This window comes from Cyprinodon variegatus, unplaced genomic scaffold, assembly GCF_000732505.1.
Source record: "Cyprinodon variegatus isolate N-32 unplaced genomic scaffold, C_variegatus-1.0 Scaffold718, whole genome shotgun sequence".
Lineage (NCBI taxonomy): Eukaryota > Metazoa > Chordata > Actinopteri > Cyprinodontiformes > Cyprinodontidae > Cyprinodon > Cyprinodon variegatus.
The window spans coordinates 38,194-56,523 of NW_015151171.1; the positions used below are offsets into that span (position 1 = coordinate 38,194).

The 18,330-nt window shown below is 40.0% G+C and overlaps 1 protein-coding gene across 6 annotated transcripts in view; it reads right to left on the minus strand.

Moving 5' to 3' along the window:
* Positions 1-200: 200 nt before the first annotated feature.
* LOC107097733 (trafficking kinesin-binding protein 1-like) overlaps positions 201-18,330 on the minus strand; it is a 49,958-nt gene continuing 31,828 nt past the window's right edge. For 4 of the 6 annotated variants that reach the window (XM_015395005.1, XM_015395008.1, XM_015395009.1 and 1 more), the window contains 13 exons: positions 17,675-17,791; positions 17,251-17,351; positions 16,925-17,033; positions 14,547-14,625; positions 14,329-14,459; positions 14,165-14,239; positions 12,754-12,891; positions 12,535-12,611; positions 12,178-12,417; positions 11,754-12,082; positions 7,167-7,640; positions 6,097-6,199; positions 201-3,586 (listed from right to left, as the gene is read on the minus strand). In XM_015395005.1, the coding sequence (XP_015250491.1) occupies positions 2,566-3,586; positions 6,097-6,199; positions 7,167-7,640; positions 11,754-12,082; positions 12,178-12,417; positions 12,535-12,611; positions 12,754-12,891; positions 14,165-14,239; positions 14,329-14,459; positions 14,547-14,625; positions 16,925-17,033; positions 17,251-17,351; positions 17,675-17,791 (2,994 nt within the window). In that variant the 3' untranslated portion in view covers positions 201-2,565. The remainder of the gene's footprint in view (positions 3,587-6,096; positions 6,200-7,166; positions 7,641-11,753; positions 12,083-12,177; positions 12,418-12,534; positions 12,612-12,753; positions 12,892-14,164; positions 14,240-14,328; positions 14,460-14,546; positions 14,626-16,924; positions 17,034-17,250; positions 17,352-17,674; positions 17,792-18,330) is intronic. The other 2 variants (XM_015395007.1, XM_015395004.1) reach the window with 1 other exon arrangement.

Genomic DNA, 18,330 nt, shown 5'->3' on the forward strand with positions numbered 1-18,330 from the left:
TGAATATCTTCATCAGCTTCACTCAAAGTATTTTCATTAAATGGTCTCATCAGTCCCAGTCAATATTCCCCTTTCTTCCTTTAGTTGGTTTACTGTTGGTGACCAATGTCAGCTGCTTCAACACAGTATGCATGTTATTTACTACCTTTCTGTGTAGAAATGTGAACATTTGCAGGGCGGAGCAGCAAATCAGACAAAACAAATGAAAGACAATAATGGAGTCTTTATTTTGTATTTTACTGACAGTTTTACATGTTTTATAAAATAGAACCCAGCACTATCTGTCTAGAACATATTCCCCTATTATCCTAAATAGACTATTCACTTTTATTACATTTTTTACATACTTTATATATAGTTCAAAATTTGACATGTATTTGACATTGCATATATTTACAATAATGGACTAAATCAAAAATCTAACCATCATACTGTACAATGGCCCTTGGAGATGAACAATAACTTACATTCAGATGATGTGGCACAATCTGACACCCTCAGTCACGCCAACATTACCGCTTGCTTCTTCACTTCTGAAATACTGCTTTTCTTTTGCATCTTAACAAAATGTGCTGCTGCCGTGAAGTCAAAGGCAGAAATGGAAAAATCAATGTCGCCATTGGCAAGAGAAATAAGTCTGAAAACCACTACTGAAAGAAGTATTTAACCAGAAAAGGTCAATCTGACAAAAAAATAAGCAAAATCAGAAACAACCTTCAATTAAACGTGCAAATTTAACTTGTTTGACTCTTATAAGAGGAAAAAAAAAGGTTAATCCCTCTTAATTTCAACGTCTTGGTCCACATGCAGCGTCCTGACCCAGAGTAAGCAGTGAAACCCCAACAGCCTCAGTACTGATGTGTTGAAAAGTCAACACATCAATACTGAGGCTGTTTTATGTACAGTACTAGAAACATTTCTGTATCATTTGCTTCTCTTTAGGCTTAATAACACAGAATTGGGCTTGATGGATAATTTAATCAGAGCTTTCTGTTACTCCACCAGGATATTTCTGCTCCAAGGATTAAACAGGAGCGCAAAGATTAGAGGTTACATTTAGATTCCATTCCATGTTTGATCCAAACAGTAAAAAATGTGCATATTAAGAGACAAAAGGTGAACAATATTGAAAGATAGAACCAATAAAGGTAAAAAAAAAAACAAAAAAAACAACATGGTGCAAACGGACTTTACCTTTGGCTTTTAGTGCAAGTCTGTTTTTGGGTGTGCTGAAGGAGCAGATGCACATTTTGTTAGATTACCATGTCTGTGTCCATTTTATTGATCAAATGCCTACATTCAGAAATGTTTTCATTTACCGCCGACATAAATAAAGATAAATGAGCAGGTTATTTTTCTCATGTAACCAAAAACAAGGACTTAAATGGAAAAAAAAGGTAGAAATACTGTTCATCCAAAATAATACGAACACACATTTGGAAGCATAACCATTGAATTTCCACAAATAATCTCACTTCCTGTATTGCACACAGCACAAGAAACAAAAAATGATTACAAACCAACTAAGGACAACAAATGCAAACCCATATTCCAACGAAATACAGTGTTTTTGTTTTTAGGCACATAAGAACATTCAGTCACAGGAGGAAGATATCTTAAAACCCCAATCTGGATTTCATTTCATCAAAAAAGAAAAAAAAAGGAGAAGGCATTGCAGAGCGATAAATCTATTAATATCGATGGTTATAAATGAACATACAAGCATTTAGGATCTAATAAAAATGCCTAAATGCTTTCATGAAACATTTGAAACATGTTTTTCTTTTAGATTTGAGATTTTTGAATTTCATATATTTTTTAAGACAAACTGGGCACATAAGATAATTAAAAAGGTAAAAAGACGTTAAGTGTAACTTTCAAACGCATTAGACATTAACATTAGTGTTATGCTGACAACGCTCTTCAGTGCGGAAGCCGTCACAGAGAACAGCAATCAGAGTTAGCTGGTTTCAGCATCAGTGGTGTTTTAAAGAAAAATCAACTAGATGAAGAAAAACTGTTTAACAGGAAACTTTCACGCCATAAAAGGAGATTTAAGTTTATTAAGGCCGATAGAGAGAGAGATAGCATAAGCTCTGCTTGCAAATAAGCTCAAAAAAAGAGTCAAAGCGTTACAAAAACCACAGATGAGAAATCAGCCATACAGTTTGGCATCTCTAAGGAACATAGATCAGATTAAAACTGAGTTGCATCATAATGTACACCAGATTGGGGCTTTAATAATATCTTACATGCCACAGCATATTGCATATACAGTACATTATACGATAATGACACAAAGGAAGGCAGCGTACTCTGTCGTTATCCTGGCCTGACAGTGCTTTAATCACACAGTGTAACACTTTCAGCCACTAATGGCTTTATGCCTCACTTCATCGCTTTAGTCTAGTTTTCACACTAGTGGCTGGGGTTGGGTGGGGGGGGTCTGAGGAACGCTCTTGGTGAGTCTGAGGGGGGATTGTACCCGTCAGCTGTGTGTGATAAATATGCTTTTTGGCTTTGTATTGATGTGGTAATGGCATTAACAGTGTTTCCGACCATGTCCTAGTCTGACCCTCGCTGTGTTGTTACGTCCCTGCTGTGTCTCTGTATGATTGTGTGTGGCGTGGCTGGTTCCAGGGCGTGTAGAGTCTGCGGTATGTGGATGGACTTCCTGACTACAGAGGGGTGTGTTTGCACTCTGCCCGTTTCTTCTGACTGCGCCGGATCTTGTGAATGTGATGTTTGCATTGTCTGTGGGATGAGTGTGCAGGGTGGTCCGCCTGGGTCCTTCATGGCCATACTGGCTCCCACCATGGCCGGATAGCTTCGGTTCCTCCTTAGTCCTGCATTTAAACCTGGAAGCCCGCCCCCGAGTCCGCTGGAACTGAAGGGGGCCAGCAGAGCGCTTCCAGAGGAGCCGGAGGCAGAAACAGGAGAAAGGGTTCGGAAACGCTTCAGTTTGTCCACCAATCCGAGGTTTGTCACGTCGCTCTGGCAGTCTTCATCCATCTCGCTGTGATACTCTCTCTCCAGATCCATCAACACTTCCCTCAGGATGGTGCGGGCGGGCTTTGAAGCGAGGAAGGCATCGTAATACGGCGGATCCTCTTTCGAAGGGCTGAACTGAAATGCAGGACGCGCGGTGGCAGAGGAGGCAGATTCTGGCTTGGCTGAGCTGGGGGGGGTGGAGGGCTGAAGGAGCAGAGTGTCTGGTCGTTTCACCAGCTGTCCGACCTCCTTCTCCTGTGACTTGGCTGCGCTCCTCTGCACCTGCACCCTTTCAGTGGGTGTTGAAGTACTGCTGGCACCCAGCAGCCCTCGGTCCCAGCTGCACGGGTCATACACTGAGGCAGATATCCCATGCTCCCGCAGGAGGCGGACAAGGCCTAGGGAGGTGCTGGTGGTCTTAGTGGAGTCCCTCAGGTTGGTTGAGGACTCGCCAAGGGAGAGCGATAGGGAGAGGCGGCGTGGGGTGCAGCAGGGGGTGTAGGAAGGTGTATGAGGGCCTGAGAATGGTACAGGAGAGGAGGTGTGGGAAGGAGTGCCGATGGCAGAGCTACTTTGACAAACAGCTAAGGCAGGGCTGGAAAAGAGAAGAGATAAAAGTAGAAAAGATAGTTAGTAGATGAAAAAACACTTGAAATTAGAAACAGATCGACTTGAGTTTAAGTAATCCAATGATGACTTAGTAGCTTTGATTCAGTCAGGCACAGCCTAAAAAATAACACAATGCTAGGAATTATTTTTATATGCAGGAGGTTTCAGAAAGCTGCTGGTTTTAACAGAATCTCTGAATCAGCAGCAGAAACAGTCAGCAAATAAACTCTGGATAAAAATGATCTACAGTCTGCAAATAAAAGACTCTTGGAAGCTATTTCTCATAGTCTGATAAATAGAATAATTTTAGCTTCAACAACAACAACAACAAACGCCACTGCAGTAAAAACAGTTCTAAAAACAGTCCTTTCTGCAAATCTACATGACCTTTTTGTGTAAGCCATTAAAACATTTAAACCTTGTCCAAAAACTTGAATAAAACCTTTTGATCAGTGGATCTCTTTTATTCAAGCACATCAGAAAATAACTCACTAAAGCTGAAAACGGCTCACAATCAACAGCTTCTCCAATAGGTTCACTATGGCTTTAAAAAACAAGTCTGATTTGTTCAAGCTGCCAAAATGACGAAAAGAGAAAAGCAAAGGACGCTATAGCTAGTATATTTATAAGGAAACTCTGTGTGTTTTCTAAAGCTCAGCTTTACACAAAGTAATGTTGTTCATGTTTGCAACATGCTGCATCAGAAAGATTTAGTATTAGACAGGCAATACGTGCAAAAAACACGAAAAGACAGCTTTAGTCAAAACTGTACGATTTATGTCACAGCATGATGGATCCTTAGATATCGAAACTTGAACAAAGTAGGCTTAGAAACTAAAGAAACCAACTATTATTTTCTAGGCTAGAAGCTCAAATGGCTACGTAGAAATAGTTAGCATAGGTTCATGTATCCATATCTGGACTTTACCTTCCTAATTTTAGTGTAACACAATTCCCCATCAAATAACAAAAATGTAGGAAAAGACTATTAATATTGAAAAATTGGGCAGTATTTTACCCTTCAATTAACGGCGTAAAAATAGACAATTGTGACCCAGAATGGACGAATTTATTTGCTAAAATTTGACAGTCAAGAGTCAACCAGAAGTGACACAAAGACGGAAGTCTGGGGTCATTCAATAAACCAACATCATTAATAAACAGTTCAGGTAGACGGTAAAAACAGTGTTAATCTGGTAAAACGGTAAATTGCTTATTAGTCTAAGAAATCCTCCAACAGCAGATGTCAGTGTGCTCTAGTTTTCTGGAGTGAGGAGGACTAGTGCTGCCTGGAGTAGAGCTGTAAACCTGACAGCGGTCTGACTGAACACACCCTGTTGGGCAGACATCCTCATTAATGAGGGAAAATAGTTCTCTGGAAAAACATTTGGCTTATTTAGTAAAACTGTTACCACCTGGCAAACTATCTGAGTTTAACAAAGGGGCATTCTCACCTAAAAACACCTTCACTATTTATTTTAGATCTTATAAAGTTAAATATAGATTTTTTTTAGCTAGAATAAAGTCTATCTTTGATTCTTCACCTCCATGTGTTCAGCCACTGCAGCAGCAGTCAGTTTACATGTAGACGCTTCCTTTTCAAGTCATAGAAGAGAGCAACAAAATCTCAAAATAATGGTCTGGAAGTGCTTTGTCAGCAATTGTTTATTTAAAGTTGTGCGACATTTATTTCAACACCATTTTATCAGTGTTATAGTATCCATACAGCTATTTAACTTCATTAAATATAAAGGATGTTATAAAGCTGTCTTTCATAGTTGGCGTAATGTCGCCACCTTCTGGTGAAAAACTTTTTTGCAGGGAATTCAAAATGTTTTTTTGTTTTTTTTAAGATATATATGTATAAGACTGATTAAAGAAAATAATTCCTTCTTATTAATCCTTGTTTAAAATTATTTTCTTTAATCAGTTTTACTCTTTTTGCTCCAAAGGGTAAAAAAATAAAACAACCAGGAAGACTTTAAAGTAATTCCTGACTTTTTGTTGAGATACTTAGTTGATAATAAATCTTTTGAATGGGGTGGCTGCTAAAGTCCAAAGAGCTTTTTATAGCTCTATTTATTTGTCTTCATGCATGTTTTTTTAGTACTGTCAGTATCCACCTCAAAAAGAACAGATTAGAAAACAAGCTTAGAGGCAAACCCTGATGTCACTCAGGTTCAAACACACCCAAAGTCTTTAGGTCTGAACAACCATGCAGGTTCTCACCCATCTGCACACTGAGAGGTGCTTTCAATGGGTTTGCTCTAATTCTGCTATAAGGGCTACTTGATACAGATCCAGCTCCTCTTCCTCATCACATGACCTGTCAAAGCCAATCGCACAGCAGGGACACAGACACCTGTGAGTGATCTCCTTCTGAAAATACCCAAAAATTCTGTAATTCGCTATGAAGGTTCCAGGAAATAAATCTCAACAAACCAATTACCACAGCTAATGCCAAGCTGTTTAAAGTTTAGATTCTGTGTTTGTTACCTGGGCGACACGGAGGTCAGCTGATCAGACGGGTGGAGAATCCTGCAGGTGGTGAAGGTGTATGTGGAGCTGGTGTGGGACATAGACTTTCCTGGGAAATGAGCTGAGACAACATGTGGAGGGAGAACAAATCATTTCTGTTAGTTATGGTGCAAAACGCACCAAAAAATAAACACCGTTAGAAATAAAACATGTAAAGAAGGTGGAAAAAGATCAGTCAATTTAGGCCACCAGCTTCTTATTAACCATATTTTCTCCTTTAAATCTTATCTAAGATTTAAAGCAAACAAATTTAAAGAAAACAGAATTTAACTCTTTGAACCAAGCATAGGTTGAAGCAAGGATAAAAAAATGAATGAATCAAGAAAGAAAAAATGAAGTCCATGCAGCTTTTTTTCCTATTAAAATCAATCTTAAACAAATGCAAATATTTCTGTGTCACACAAGCCTGGATTTACTTCAACATGGAACAGGTTGAGCATGTTTGGAGGTCACCCTCCACCACAGCCCCCTGAATTAGCTCCAAGCAGCTCTTGAAGTCATGCATTCATGTGACTCGAACAGCTGCACTCAACACCTGATGCCTCTTTTCAGGCAGCAGAACAGAGCAGACATGATGCGTCTGAATCTCTGCACCACCTGCTACACTGACCAATCAACACCAATCATAATTATGTGTATTTAGCTACACTTCCTTAATTTAAAGATTCGTTTAGACAAACTTGCAAAGCGCTGAGGAAGTTTGAGTGATTTGAAGAAAAGCAAAGTGGAGGTAATAAAAGGAGGAAGTGAGAGGTATAAAGAGAATGAAAGTAAAAAAAAAAAGAAAAGTACTCTGTCTGGACGGAGCTGGACGGCTGCGTAGGCAAGGCTCTGCTCCTGGGTGGAGTGAACGTGAGTGTGATCATGCAGGATGGGTTGTCACTCTAGAGATGTGAAATGTCCAGTCAAAGCCTTCCCCTCCCTCCTTTCACCCTCCCACCCATCTTCCTCCTCCCTTTGCTTCTTTTCTCCACATCCTCCAGATTAAATATCTGGATTTCTCAGGGATGACTGTGGTTAAAACGCACCCTCACCAGGCATGCGGTCCATGGTGGGCGGCTGCAGCGCCTGAAGCTCCTTGAGGTCCGTGTGCCTGTTGATCTCTGAACAGGACGGAACAGGAGAAGAGCAGGACAGGGGAAGGGGCGTGCCTGCAACATGTCCATCTTTTCCTCCGGCTGCTTCTTTAAGGCCACAGATTGCTCCGTTCATTCCTTCTAATTGGCCGTTTCCCTTAATGCCAGCAGCTCTGTTACAGCGGAGGGAGTCAGCAGAGGTAGAATGTAGTGAACCTATCGCAGCAGAGCTCTCTCCTGACAAGCCCGCAAGAGAGTCACATGACGCCTCGTCCTCCTCTGGCTGGTCCAGCTGCCAGCTCTCGTCCTGCTCCCGGTCCTGCTCTAAGGTGCGGAAGCCCTTTGTGACCACGCCCGGCCGATGATCCAGCAGAGCCCCCATGTGGGGCTGAGCCAGCTGCTGCCACGCATGGAGGGTAGCAGAACCTGCATGGAAAAAGAAAGGAAAACCTGAAGTCAACTACAAAGCTGTTAAATAGGGTTTATAATCTATAGCTCCTGACTTGTTTACATAACAAGCTGTAGATTTAAAGCCCATTTCACTAAAATGTAGATCTGAAAACAGTCAAATCACAGAGCAGCTGTTAAGTCTGTTATTTGTTTATATTCATGGTCAAACATGCTTGTAAATGTATAACAATGCAAAAAAATATTCATCCATCAAACCTGAACCTTAGAAGAAAATGAAGTTTTCATGGTTTAACTTTTTTAAAACACTGAAAACCTTTCATTTAGCTTTAAATAGCTAAATATCTCTTTTCTGCCCTTACTTTACTGAATGGGTGTTTTTCCTTATGTGAAAAATGGGAAATGCCAACTCAAAACAAACAACAAAAGAGTTTAAAGATGAGAAAATGAGACTTTATTAAGAGAGGTGTTTACAGACAGAAGAAGTTTAACAGAGGCAGAGAGAATTAAAGAAATGGAAAAGCTCAAAAGGTGACAGAGGTGGAGAAAAGCAGCGAAAGTTTGGGAATAATCAATCGGATAAGAAGAAAAGACAGGAATAAAAGATGCAGTTAAAATTAGACAGCTTTGGAAATGAAAGAGCAGATGTGTGATGATGAAGAGGACAATCAGAGAAAGAACACAGAACTAAAACACCTGCAGCGTCTCTAAACAATAAACACCAGGAAACATTTTTATAGATTGGTGCGCTACAACTACTCCAGCTCACTTTGTCTGGATTTGTTTCGTTTTAGACGAAAATACAACAATCTGCCAATTGAAAAATAAAATGAATATCATAAACCCTGCACATAATATTCTAAAATGTGACGCGTAACCACGGTTACCTCCCAATAGTTGACGTTTCTACCAGCTACACACATCTAAGCGCAGAGATTTGTCTGTTTCTTTGCACAGCTGCTAAGGTCCAGTCAGACCGGTTAGACGACGGCTGTGATGTCAATTTTAGATCCTCCATCTGATTTTCCTCTAAGATCTGAACAGTAACACCAAGATATCCAAACATATTTAGATCTAAACCCTTTCATTGGAGATCTAGCAGCATTTCAGCTTTTCAAAATAAAAGCGTTTATTCACTCATTAAGTTACACTAGTTAATTGTTCATTAACCGAGTGAATTTGATAAAGAATCCTAATTCACCTTCTGATACTACTGATCATTATATTCCATTTAATAAATGGGATAACTGCAGCATCAGAGGAATAATTAAATGGTGGTTACAGAACTTTTTAATTGAAAGACTACAATTCATGCAGGCTGAGCAAAACAAATCAGACAATATGAATATAAAGTGCGGGGAACCTCAATGGCTGTTCCTGGTGCCAAGCCAGTTCAATATGTTTATTAATGACTTTGTAAAAAATATCAATTGTAATGAAAACTGTGCAATCTGCTTAGGGGAACAATTTGGAGCAACTTTTAGAACAAGTAAGCGAGGAAATAATTGCCAAAATAAAGTAAACCAATGATCACTAATGAAAAAAAATCATGCAAACTGAAAACTATTGTACAATTAAATATTGAAAATACAAGAAATGAAAGAGCTCAACTAGATTTTAAGTTGTCTTTAAAACCTCAGATTAGTTATTTTCAAACTATAGTTGCTAAAAGTGTGAGCATCACACCATTAGATGAGCTCATCATGCTTTCAATGAAAGCGCCAGTGTGTGATATATTTATCGTTAAGAGGAATCGCTATAAATAACATTTATTGCATCTAACTACATCCTGAAAAAGGCAATAAGCTTAAAGGCAGGATTGTTCTGTGATAGAGACGTGCGTCATACACAGAGTTTAGTAGGGAGTAATATCCACCATAAATAAAAAGTGCTTTAACCATCTTAGTGCAGGAAGCCGTTTTATGCAACGCTTTGGAAAAGCAGAAAAAATAAAATCTAAAAGAATTTTCAAACAACTTTAATGGCAAAATATTTGGGGAGGAGAGATTGATGCCTCAGCTGAGAGCAGATAAAAGCTAACGGAGGTGGAGTCAGAATATATATAGTGTTGTGATATCAGGGGCAATAAGCTTCTTTTTCAAACCTTGGATTTGTTCTTGTGTGTAATGAGTTGAACTTGTGTGTTCATGAGTTTGAAATAATGCACTGAAATATTGAGCTATGTTCAACCTCTGCACTGAACTGAACATTTGAAGGGACTTGACTAAAATGAGATTTATTCAGGGGAGACAGATTAAGAAAGAAAATAGCTGTGATTCAGATTTGTTAAGAAATTACAATATTTACATCTTTTTCTACCATCTCCAAAGTGATTTAGTCATGAAAACACAATTAAAACTTTTAAGTTTATGGTGTAAAGTGACAACAACAACAACAAATGAAACTTATTCTAAATTTTACCTACAGTATATATAGAAACGTCAGGCGATAAAAAAAGGGCATCTACACAAACAACACTTTTGGAACAGACAAAAACTTGCTTTCCTTCCCATAGATGATGCTATAATGCCTTTTTTTCCCACTATTTATTGTACATTTAAGATGGCGGCAATTAGTTTAATTTATATTGATGTGGTTGTAATTCCAGCTCTGAACACCAGGTGAAGGAGATAAAAGTCATATAAACCTCAAATATTTGCAGAAGTGATTTCATGCATTAAAGATCTAATACTATCAGATGTAATACTGTTAAACATGAATATGAGAGTAACATGCACTGCAATTACATTATTATTACATCAACTGGGTGATCTTATATTATTTGTATGCTTACAACCTAGCTTTGCAAAGCTACAAGCTACAACTTTAGGGAAGGTTAGAGGTTCATGCAAGTCCTGACTGTAGTCAAGCCTACAAATTAATGCATGTTGTGCAAAATGTGACAATTTGGCTCAATCCCAACACACCCCCTAGGCCTACTTTTTAGCCCTACCCCTACATTTTTATGCATCCCAGTGAGGGTAGTGGTGTCCCAATTGCTTTTTGCATGTAGGGGTAGAGGACATAATGAGAGGGGGAGGGTATGAATCAACCCTTAAAAACAAGAAATTACAGATGCTGACTTGCTGGAGAAGGGCAAGAGAAAATTATACAGAAAACATGGAGGACAGGGATTTTTACTGATTGACGTTTTTTTTTTTTTTTCTTTCTTTTGAAAGCGACATAAATCCATTGGTATCCTGGATTCACCTGATTCTAGCGGACAACAGCGGTGATGTGAGAGCTCAGATCGGAGCAGCAGGAAAACTGTACGAGAACACCGGCAGAGAGAGAAACAGAAAACGAAAGAGGCTGCCTGGTGTTCCCCTCTCCGGAGCTAAAGAACCTAAAGAAGGAGGAGAACCGACGCACCACTGGGCGAGTAGGACAGTAATAAATTGGAGACGCCTGCCAGAGAGATGCGGCTATGATAGGCTACTGCTGGATGGAGCTAGCCTCTTGGCAAACTACAGGAGATGATCAGCTCAGCCTGATCCTCCACTGCAGACAGTCCCAAAGAAGAACAAAATAAACTGAATTGAATAGTGGTAGCAAGTAGGGGGTGTATTGGGATTGGGTCGTTGTATTGCTAAGATCAATTTCTTTAAACAGTAAACAGATCATGTGACATTACCCATCCTTCAGACCTGTAATGTTACTGCGCAGACAGTCAGCTTCCTGGCGTCTATACTTCAAACAGGCAGCGTGGCTGTGTGTGTCTGAAGTAAAATGAGTGCAGAGGGCTTAAACTACCTTCTTCCTGCTTTAAGGCCCTCAGCAGGACTCTGCTTAGAGCCAGGGGAGCTCTGATGGGAAGCTGTAAGCTCCACAGGCTACAGAGCTCCGACAGACTGGAGCTCCTTGGCAGCTTAGCATCCGGTGAAGAACTCAGGAATATTTGAGCCTCATTCTGGTCATGAAAAATTAAATACTCGGCCTGGGTTGGACTAATTTGCATCTGGCTGTTTGGGCTGTATAGGAAAACATATCTGTAGCCGTGCCTCTGCTCCTGCTTGTGATGTTCTTTTTCACTTGAACTCGGGAAGACTTTTTGAAAACTGATGTTTTCCTTTTCTTTATCCGTTCCAAGAGGTTCGGTTGACTTGTGGCTTTGGAAATAATAATAATCACCTTCTAGCGGCTTTACAATCTGCAGCTTCTCAGGCAGGTAGGACCTGGCAGTGATGGAATATCCCGACCAGATGCTTCCAAAGGAGGGATGCGAGCAGAACGACAGCAGGCTCTCTGTAGGGGTTCCTGGGCCTCCGCTGCCTTCAACCCCTCCTTTCTCCTCCTCCTTCCTCAGGTAGGCCAGCTTTCTCTCCCTCTCTTCTTCAAAAAATCTTTTTTCTGAGAGGTAGTTGTCGCGGCGTAAGGACAGGCGATGCAGAGCTGCCTCCAGGTCCCTGCTGCCTGGGGTCCCAGGTGTTCCAGGGGGACGCTTGTTGGAGTCTTCCGACCTAAAAAAAGAGACATAAGAAAGAAAAGGAACTAAACTCTTTAGGATTTGTTTTGATGTCAAACTGTGGAAATCAGCAATCTCTGCTGCCCGCACCCATCATCTGGACCCTCCAGGATACTGCTTGTCCTGTTGTCCAGGATGATCCCACTTCCCGTTTCACTCCCGTAGATGGAGTTGGAGCGAGGCGTGCCAACCCTGCTGGAGCGCCCTGAGGTGAAGCAGGAGTTCTGATTGGAGCCGGGGATGTTGAGAGGGGAAGGGGCTCCAGAGGAGCGCTGCTGACGCATCAGGTTGAGGTTTTTCACCGTCTGGAAAACTCGCTTTGGGTGCAGTCTGGGAAAAAAACAAAACAATATGAGACAACATCAAATCATATAGTTATTATAAAATAAATCAAAATAATGATCTAGGAACAAATCATTGAAGGATGGACGATAAAATTAAAGTTACCTCTGCTCCTCTACATCTGGATCATCCATCTGAAGCTCTTTTCTCATAGTGCCCTCGATTTCTGCCGCAAGGGAGTCCTGAGAAAAGAAAATTAAACCATTTATTCTATTGTTCCAGAGGTTGGATATTAAATCAGCTGTGGAGGTGACAGAATCTAATATAATAAAGCAATCTGCAGACTGTTAAATTGCATAAAGCTGTGGAGGCTCATGCACTGACCATTGGGAACAAGCCCGGGGTATGGAAACGCCTCGGGGTGCTGAGAGGGAGAGTCTTATTCCTCAGGTTCTTCAGCTCCTCCTGGGCTTCATGCAGGATCTCCAAACATTCTGCATATTTATCCTGCAGCTCACGCAGCTTCACAAGGAGAAAGGAGAAAAAAAATTAAGCAGGTTTGACTATTTTTATTTTTTTTAACCATGTTTCTGTTTGACTTAAAAACATTAAAATCAAATGAAAAAAATTATAATTAAATTATAATTATAATCATATTTAAATATATTTTAGTCTAGATGTTCTAATGGTGGACTACATGGTGTCACAGTGGGTATCTTATCTTTTCTAAATTGTCCTTAAGGCTGATTTATACTAGCCTCGTGAGACCATCCTGATCTCGCGAGCTTTCAAGGTTTCACTCGCAGATGATTCTGGCTACTTTCCGTTAAAGAAAATTTGGAGCTGTTCACCAAACGAACGTCCAATCAGCGTTGGCTTTGAGGCGGGTTGAGGTGTGACGCAACGAGAAGCGCGACAGTTCAGTCTAAAGAACATGGCGGCTTCAGCCGATGAAACTAGCGTTAGCGTGGCTATCGAGCAAGTTTTATCGGAATTACAGAGTATTTCTTCACTGAAAGAGGAGCAAAACACTGCTCTGGAGGCTTTTCTCAGAGGAAAAGATGTTTTTACTCTTCTCCCGACTGGTTTCGGCAAGAGTAGCCTGGCTGTTAGTAAGTCATATTCTTCGTTGATCTGATTGGTTTATTTGGCCCATCTATCACCAACATAGGCCAATCAGCTAACCAGTATTTTCGCCCCTTCCCAAAATCACTTCAGAAGGTTTCCAGATGGATATTAGGAGCAAATCCATCTGGCGGAGTCAGGTTAGATTTATACTTCCAAACTAGGTTGGCTGCGTGTGTCGCAGTGAAAAAAAAGCGTTCCCCGCCCCCTCCGCAGACACTCTGCTGCACTTCTCCCAAACTGTAGGTGACCGCAGACAGTGCCGCAGACACTAGGCTTTACTAGGCTACCAATATATAGTCCGTTAGGGAAATTTGTCGCATCGACCTCCGTCAGGATAACAAATGGAGAAGGGGAAGTGACGTATGCCGTAAATGAGTCTGCACATTTGCAGTTGTTTTCGTGTAGCAGGTTTACTGCCACCCTTCTAAACGTAGTTTAGGGTTGGTGAAAGAGAATCATACCCCCTCATGACAGAGATCGACGTATATTCACAGAAGTTATATTTTCTGAAGGTTGGTTTTGGTCTTTGTGTTGGTTTAAATAGTATGTAAATAAAAACAGGTTCTCATTGTTTAACTTTTAAAATATGCACGTCTCATTTCCTATTAGAAAAAAACATGTTATTTGAAAGAAAATGATTTGATAAGAACAAAGATCCTTCAGTTACCTCAGCGGTGAGCTGTCTCTGGGCGTCCTTGGCTGCACCCAGATGCTGCGTCAGCTCTTCATTCTCAACTGCATACTGTGAACACCAAAGACAACACGGGACACAGCTCTTTATCTACCGTCAAATTTGCTTATGGAGCTTTTTTTTTTTAAAGCCTTCCATACAAGCTTCGCTTTCTTCTGCAGGTCCACGATCTGAGAGAGGAGGTGTGTGATCTCTTCCTGCTGTCTGGAAGCGTCCTCACTCTTCCTGGCCAGTTCTTCTGCCAGAGAGGAGATCTGCAGGTTGGCAGCACCTGGCAGAGTTCAAAGAGGAAAGAATAAGAGCCGGCGGACTAAGAAACAAAGATATAAGATTAGAAAGAGATGAATGAAACCCTCACGGAGCTCTTTCACGCAGTCGCTGACAAGCTGCTGCTCTTTCTCCTCATATGAGATGGTTTCAGTCTCCAAATGATTTGCCTGGAAGGATAAATAAATAAATAAATCGTTAATAAAAATAAGTCGTTAACAGGTTTATCAGTAATTATCTTCCAAAAAAAAGTAATACAAGGGTTTATTTAATACATAGAGAATAACGTATTAACATTTTGAACCTCAACAATGGATTAAAATACTTTTTTTCCCCAAGGTCTGAATGTTCATAATAAACAACTTTTCTGTTTTTGTTTGAATCGCTTTTTACTCAAATTGACACAGGGTGGATATTTTTAGCCTAAGGTTTCATATATCCACACACTGCACTAATATTTGATCAAATGGCTTCAACTCGATTCTGCAGAGTTTTAGGCGATTTGGTTTCTGTCAAAACTCTACATGTGCAAACTTTACATGGATATTTGAAAACTATTATTTTTTTTTTTTTAAAGCATTTGTGCCAAACTCCTAAAATTGGAACCAAGATGGGTTCATGTCCATCTTAACCGTGGAGGATGCAGCAAAAGCCATGTTTTTGTTCACATTAGTTAGATTTCTTTAATTGAGCAGGCAAGTGAGACACTTTGCCATTGGAATAAGACAATTTATATGTAAGATAAGAAAAAAAAAACCACTGCAGTTTCTTACTTTAAGTGCATAATATCTAATTTTCCTTATTCCAGTGGTAAAACTGCTCATTCCATTGGCAGATCATCCTTTATTCCCACTCAAATTAAGGGTAAATACACTTATCTTAAGAAATCTTTACTCATTTTCATAAAGTTTTGCACTGCACCATCAAACTGCACAAATTGCAATGAGGAAAATAAATCTGATAAAGGGAACAATAAAAATGGACCTCACATTATTTTTTTATAAAAGTTTCTACGCTCTGATTGGGTGGCTTCTTGGTCGCATCAGAATGATTCTACTTCGCAAACCTGGACTTGGAAAACCTCTTTCCACAACACACAGGTCACGTGATCTACAACTGGACCGCACTGCCTTCTAATACGGAGAAGACACCAGGAGTACTTAAAGGACTTAAAGGAGGCTGAGCGTTTGGTGGTAGTGGCGGCCTTGTGGTTAGGGCATAGGGCTTGGAATGTTGTGAGGTAAATACCTACTATCACAGACTTCCACTCTCGCTCCCAGAGCAAAGACCCTTATCCCACTGCTCCCCAGGCGCCCCAAGATGGCAGCCCACTGCTCCCCAAAGGGATGGGTTAAAAAGAGTGAATTTCGTTGCTATGTACTTGTGACAGTGTAATGACAATAAAAGCTGGGGGAAAAAAAGAATTATTTTTTACATTTCGTTCGCAACAATGAAAACGATGAGCATTGTTGTTTTCAAGAGCATGAACTTTAAACTTAATTGTATTTCTTATTCATTGGAAACACTGCAATAGGGAAAACTAGCCTATTTAGCATAATATCAATATAGTTTTGCGCACATTGCAAATCGCAGACATTGAAACCAGCATTGGTTCTCCAATACAGATTTATTGGGGGAAATACATCTGTATTGCTCTGAAATACTCTGAAATCTATTCTTTACCTATCTCCACAGCTGCCTTGCAGACCACCCAGATGCCTTGTGGAGAAAGGTTGGATGAGAAAAAGGAGCCATGGCTGTTTGAAGCCTTTCATACCAAAAGAAACTTAAAAACTATTGAGCATGGTGGTGGCAGCATTGTGCTGACTTAAGTTCTCATTGGTGTCAGACTAAACAACAGAACTCCTTATGTCATAAGAAGCTTCTTAAAAAAAATTTAATATCTTCTCAAAGGGTTAACTTTCTTAAAAAAAAGTTATGGTCTTTGACTCTTTTTGTCTTCTGTGTTTTTTAAAGTATGAAGTTAAAGTTTTTATAGTTGGATTGTCACAGATTTCATGTTTTACAATTAAATCAGTGTTTTTGTGATACTGCCTCTTGTAAAATACGTCTTGCATCTACATAAATCCTTATTTGGAGACAACAAAAGCTTAAAAATAAAATTTAAAAAGTTTGGTCCATCTTTAACTCAGTGGTTCTCAATTCTGGTCCTCTAGTACCACTGCCCAGCGTGTTTTAGATTTCCCCACGCAGTCAAACACTTGACTCATATTCAAGATTGATTAACAGGCTTCTGAAACACTTAATGCCAGCTGAGGATGTCATGCAATCCTTTCAATCAGGTGTGCTGCAACATGGAGACATCTAAAAGATGCAAGGCAGTGATGCCTGAGGAGCAGGTTTGTCCTGCTTTAACTTACTGTGGGACGTTTAACCAAGTATTAATGTGGATGTAGGTAGAACTATATAATTAACTATTTTAGCAGCGGAAGCTTAGCTAATACGTACCACGGATCGCAGTGATTTGTTCTCTTCTTCCAAATCTTTGAGTTTCTTCTGCAGGGAGTCCAGAGGAAACAAAGTTGGGGTCGACACATTAGGTTCACTCTGACGCACCCTGTAAATACACCAATGGTTTAATGTTTATCTTAATATCCCTAAATATATATCCTCTAATAAAGCTCCTTATAAGCAAGATAATTTCTTTTATTGAAAAGCTAATTGCTTTTTGAAGCGGATTTGTTTGTGTTGGAGGGAAAATCAACACCACAGCTTAATGCTGACAGAGCTGATCCCACTGATGGATGATGTAATGAGACTAAAAGGAGGCTTACGGTGTGGAGGTGTTGGACTCCCCCTCGCTTTCCTCAGCTGCATTTGTGTAGAACTGCAGTAACTCATCCTTCATGGATAGGTCATGACGTAGCTGAGACACCTGGATGAGAACATTTAGACAAATGCTGAACAAAGAACACAGAAAGGAAAATAAAACAAGCTGATTTGGAGAATATAATGACGCCAACATTGGTATGGTGCTCTAACTGAAAACACAGGGTGGCGGTAATTTTCATAACCAGGGAAATATAGCAAAAAACTCAGAGATTCAGGCAAAAAAAAATTGGCTGCATGCCATATCAGTAACATGACAGTTTGTCATGAAGTTTAAATACTCATAAGGGTAAAACACTGAAGAGGAAACTGCTTTATGATCTCTAAACATAAGATCTAAGGTGGGCTAAAGCTATAAAAACTTTGTACCTCCTCCCGTATGTGCTCCACCTGCTCCTCCAGCAGTTCGTTTCGATCACTCAGAGCTTTGTTCTTCTTCAGCAGCGACTGTCCGATGCGAGCCGCCAACTCCAGGTCCCGCTCTTTCTGCTCAAACAACAAAGCTTGTTTTAACTACAGACCGTCCATAAAAACGATGGAAAGCATTTAATATCACATCTCGACATTTTTAAAGGGAAACCCCAAGCTGAGTGAGTTGGATAAACTATACCACAGGAAGCACTTTGAAGAAGAGCAATTGTCAAAAATGTAATAAAAAATATGAACAGTTTAAACTCTTATTTCCCACATATCATATTTATTGCCATTTCTGTAAATATTAGAGCAACGCAAAGGTATCATAACCACACAATTACTGAACAAAGCATCAGTATCGCTTTGAAATGTTTGGAGTTGAATACATATCCGCCATTTTTATAGGTACCACTAATGCTGTCTATGTCTGTAATATGATAAATTATAATTTTCAGTTATATTTGTTTTTTTTTGGTAGAAACTTTTTATCTACACAGATCCGATTGTCATAAAGTTCTCCAAAGCTGAGTAAAACAGCTTTAAATTACTGAGAGCTGGAACAGTGGTTTTGTTATGGAAAACTGATGAAGTTTTCACGGTTTACTATATAG